At 44.2% G+C, this 5281-nt stretch overlaps 1 protein-coding gene across 1 annotated transcript; it reads left to right on the top strand.

Annotated features, from left to right (window-relative positions):
* The first annotated feature begins 1363 nt into the window (after positions 1–1363).
* LOC123425365 (F-box protein SKIP19-like) lies at positions 1364–4378 on the top strand. The gene is made up of 2 exons (XM_045109052.1): positions 1364–1974; positions 3613–4378. Exons 1-2 carry the CDS (start codon positions 1364–1366, stop codon positions 4376–4378), a joined length of 1377 nt encoding a protein of 458 aa, XP_044964987.1.
* Positions 4379–5281: the final 903 nt, after the last annotated feature.

Here is a 5281-nt window from a genome sequence, read left to right as displayed (position 1 = left end):
CCAAACCTTAGTTGCTGATATAGTGGTTATTATGGATTGAGCTAAATAGTGAAAGTAACTTTGCATTGTGGATGTTGATATTTTTTATAAACGTAGGCACCATGATTTTGCAGTTGCTTCGACTTTGAGAAAGGGTAATATGAACTGCATTCTGGATCGAGCGAAGAATTATCCTATTTCTATATTATTTTCAAAAAGGACAAAAAGAAGAGTATCTGGGTGGGCATAGTCCTGAATCGACATGTGCGGTTATGCGACCCTTCGATCGAGAGACTAAGCAACTACAAAACCATGGTCCATTTTTACCAGTGTTGTATGCCGCTGTATGCCGCTTATTGTGAGGTCCTCTCAGCGGTCACCTAGATGTGCCTCTATTTGGGCTAGCCTAACAATTGTTTTGGTTTTGAAACCTTATGTGCACCATTAGCTCATGTTTTAGGAACCTTTAGTTTGTTTTTTTCTTATTTATACATTTTAGTATTTTTTTCTCTATTGATTTTCTCTTGAATTTTCTCAATTTTTGATTTTCACTGTTTTTTATATCTTCTTCTTCTTATTTTTTTTCATTTTTCTTTTACCCTGTTCCAAAAACCCATGTTGACATATTTTAAATACATGTTGACTTTTTTGAGCACACATTGAACTTTGTTCAAGCACATGTTTAAAATTACTGAATACATGTTGAAAATTTGTCAAATTCATGTTGAACATTTTTTAAATACCTGTTTAACATTTTTATACCTCGTTGAACATCTTTATAGAAATATCATGAATGTATTTTTCTAATGGTACAAAAAAAAATTGTTCCAAAACACATGAATAGTATTTTACATTTCATGAGCATTTGTTTTTAAAATGCCATGAACATATTTGTAAACACGTGAACATTGTTTAAATGACATGAAAACATATTTTTAATTATATTAAAATTTCTTAAAAATTATGAAAACTCCTTTTCCCATTTGAATGAACATTTTTTTGAAGAACATGTTTTGCAAAAATGCCGACAATTCTTTGAATTGTAATAAGATTTACAAATATGTGCGAACAAACTTCTACGTTCCGTTAACATTTTTATTGCATGAAGGGTTTTATAGAAAATAAGTAAAGTAATTTTTTTATAATCTAGCCTTGGAAAATGTCAAAATGTAAAAAATAAGTAATAAAAAAGGTGAAGAACAATAGAAAAGGAAAAAACAAAACTGCAAGCGAGCTCCACCGGAGGCAAACAAGCGCGGGAAAAAGTAGAAGCAGCGCAATGGGCTGGCCCGTATGAGATTGACCGGAGGCGGGCACCCACTCGGTCTCGTACCATTTCCATCTCCACAGCCGCCTCTGGTAGTCTCTCTTGACTCCCGTCGCGATGATGCCTTCCTCCTCCTCCTCCCGCCGCCGGCGCCGCCGCCGCGGCAACCGCAACAGGCTTCCTCCTCCAGCGCCGATAACGGAGGCGGGAGAGGTCACGAGTGACGAGGCCGAGCTTCCGTCGGCCGTTGCCTACAGGCTGGAACGCATCCCATTCTCACGCCCCGCTCCACCAAAACCTAAGCATGCAGAGCCTCAACCCCAACCCCATGGCGCGACCCACCCCTCCTCCTCCTTCTCGTCCTCTCGCCGCCGTCGCGGCCGACGCCGCCGCAAGGGGTCAGCACCGGCACCAGCGCCAGCGCCTGCGGCGGAGGAGGCGAGGGACTGGGCGGGGCTCCTGCTGGACGCGCTCTGCGCCATCCTCCACAAGCTCGACCACGTCGAGATCCTGACCGGCGCGGGGCAGGTGTGCCGCTCCTGGCGCCACGCCGCGCGCGACGTGCCCGCGCTCTGGCGCCGCATCGACATGCGCGGCCACGCGGACATCCACGAGCTCGACCTCCGCGGGATGGCGCAGGTCGCCGTCCGCCGCAGCGCGGGGCAATGCGAGGCGTTCTGGGGCGAGTACGCCGCCCACGAAGGCCTCATCCTCTTTCTCGGCGACCAGTGAGACTCCCTTCCTCTAACTTTCTGGCTCTTAGATACTCAGCTCTGAATCTCTGATTGATTGTTTGGTTCATGAGTCATGACCCTTTGCTTCATTTCGTCCTCCAATTACGATTTCTTACAGCTGGTTTGTTCAAAGTTAGAGTCGTTTACCTGATGTATCATATATTTGTGTACTGCTCCCGTTCAAAATTATGGATTCCAAAATTATACTCCCTCTGTCTCAAAATAACTGTCTCAACTTTATACTAGCTCTAGTACAAAGTTGTACTAAGCTTAAGACACTTATTTTGGGACGGAGGGAGTAGGATTTATTCTGCATTGGATATTGTGGATGCTTTCTAGTCATGAATTCATGATCCAGTTGGTTAGAGACATAGAACAGCTGGAGATTGATGAATGCAATATAACCTGAAAAATGGTGTCCAGTGCAGTTTCCGATTCATAGTTCATTTGTCACGTATATTCCTATGCATCCGCTTGATGCTACATTTTGAGTCAATAAAGGAACAAATTTTTTATTGAAAATACATAGATTCATATGCCTGATTCTATATATATATATATATTGTACCATTGAACATTTCATACTATTTCTATAGCATGGGACATTAGAAATCTAAGTGCACAAGTGGAAAAATGTCTGCTCAGTGTTGTAGCCTTTACGTTATGTTTTATTCATACTTTTGCGATAGTCAAGTGAATGCTGAATGTAACTCTGAAGTATATTTACTGCGTCTAAGGCTGGTTCCAGCATTAGAATATACAAATGCGCTGCAACATGTTGATAATTGAGAATTCATCAAGTTTAGCACCAGTTAACTAACCCTTTGGTGCTTACTTGTCATTGGATAGTGATAGGACGCACCTTGCAAATTGTGCGCTCAAAATTACGCCGGAACTGGCTTATGGGCTGGTGTAGCAATGGTGATAAGGTAGTTGACATATTAACTGTAACTGTTTAAGGGAGTTCTTCGTAGTAGCTAGTTGACATATCCCATTGTCACGCCCCGCTTAACCAGTCAGTTGACATATTACATGCTTCTTTGGAGCATGGTTTTCAAGTCGCAACTCATGCTAGTCGCTCAGGGGGTAGCGACTCGGAAAGAGTCGAGCCTGTAGTTGCGACTAGTCGCGACTCGCTTTTCGAGTCGACACTAAGTTGAGTCAACCTTGCTGTTGCGACTCATAGACTAGTCGACGACTAGTCGAGCGACTCGAAATCCATGCTTCGGAGTAGCTAGTTTGAAATAGCGTGTAATTATGAGATAGCTTTCCAGCAGTTAATTAGAACCATTACCATAATTGGAGATACTCTGAATTAATATTGATTCTGCTAAGCTATAATTGGACTCTGCAGCCAATTATAATAATGGGTTGCGCTCCTCTTCCTCATGGCAAATAAAACAATTATTACGCAAATTACATGTCACGGAACCCTTGTAAATGCTGGACCAGTGATGTTGTCTGATATATATCTACCAAAGAGCCTTAGTCAGTCACCCCTATTGGCTATTGCAGTCATCTCTAGATTCTCTTCTATGGCCTGTGTTACATTTTTGCACAGCATGCTTCTGCCTTTTCTTTTGAAAGGCCATATATATACTGGTAACCAATATCCAAGTACTATGTTTGCAGGGCACCATCTCTGAAGAGTCTTCGCCTCATCTCTTGCTACCGTGTCTTTATTGAAGAATTGGTGGAGGCATTAAACAAGTTCCCTCTACTAGAGGAACTCGAACTCTCACTGTGTTCAAATATAGGTGGGAGTCATATGTTTGACGTCGCCAAAGCATGCCCGCAGCTAAGGGTCTTCAGAATGAGTGAGCTTCGGTTCCACAATCTCCAAGACGACAGTGACGGCGAAGACGCTGACAGCGAGTTCAGGTACAACAAGAACGATGACGCCAAAGGAATCGCAACCATGCTCCAGTTACGCTCCCTGCAGCTCTTTGCTAACAACTTCACCAACGAAGGGCTGACAGCGATCCTCGACAACTGCGTCCACCTCGAGTCCCTCGACATACGCCACTGCTTCAACGTCGTCATGGACGACGCCCTGCGAGCAAAGTGCTCCAGGATCAAGACGCTGAGGCTTCCCAACGACCCGACAGATGACTACGACATAGAGGCTTTGAGCCCGATCTGGTCAGGTATTGGCATGGGCGTTGACACCGACAGTGATGGCGATTGCGTCTATGGTGGGCCTGACTACATTCTGGACTCAGATGAGTACGACGATTACTGTGATCCTGAGCGCTACCTTGATGGTGTCTACATCGGCAGGCGTGTTACCCTCATGGATCTGCTCGATTCAGGTTATTCAATGTTGGGGGTCTCTCTCAACCTTTGCTCGATTCGGGTTACTGAATGCTGTGCCAAAGTTGTCAATGTTTTGTGTTGATGTAGCTTTGCCATCTCACACTAAGTGTGTAAGCACCACGTGTTAACAACCATTATTCTTGGCAGTGTTAGCAAGCCAAGCCATGTTAGCAACCTCTCATGCTTTCATCTATTGTGTTTGCGTGCTAATTTATCAAGGACATGAACTGCTTGTTTTACTTTCTCCTGGTACCGCTGCAGCCTGCAGTTGACCCAAGTCGTCCTTTTCACTGGCCGCGACGCCATCACCTAAAACACTTTTGGCATGTTTTCCGTGGACCCCTTGTATAAAAGTAAACCATTGGTTGTGATTGTAAATGTGTAAAAGTAATTCCGTCGGATCCGAAATAAGTGTCGCAGTGTTGAATTAAGGTTAGTTCGACCTTAATTCAAAATTGTGATACTTATTATGAATCTACGGCCTTCTGCCGAGGATCTACATTGCGTACGCTCGATACTTGCCATTTTTGGTGAGGCCTCGGGCCTGAGAGTTAACTACTACCACAAGACCTCGGCGGTGATTATCACAGGGGAACAAGAGGATAGGGACAGTGGAGAGCGTCCTACACTGCAGATTTGGAGAATTCCCATGCAAATATATGGGATTACAACTTGCGATAAACCAACTATCCAGGACAGATTGGCAACCTATGCTTGATCAGGTGAAAAACTTTCTGCCCTCTTGGCAACAAGGTCTGATACAGAGACAAGGCCGATTGATTTTGATGAAAGCTGTCATTGCGGCGAGGCCCATTCACCATCTCCTTGTGATGGAGGCACCTTCCTGGGTTTTTGAGGAAATTGAAAAATGGATGAGAGCTTTTTTCTGGGATGGAAAGGACAAAGTCAACGGAGGGCAATACCTAGTTGCTTGGAACACCATTTGTAAACCCACACGTTAGGTCTTGGTGTCAAGAATCTGAAG

This window comes from Hordeum vulgare, chromosome 2H (assembly GCF_904849725.1).
Source record: "Hordeum vulgare subsp. vulgare chromosome 2H, MorexV3_pseudomolecules_assembly, whole genome shotgun sequence".
In the NCBI taxonomy this organism is placed as follows: domain Eukaryota; kingdom Viridiplantae; phylum Streptophyta; class Magnoliopsida; order Poales; family Poaceae; genus Hordeum; species Hordeum vulgare.
Note: the sequence above shows the minus strand (reverse complement) of the source record. Positions and strands in the feature narration are given on the sequence as shown.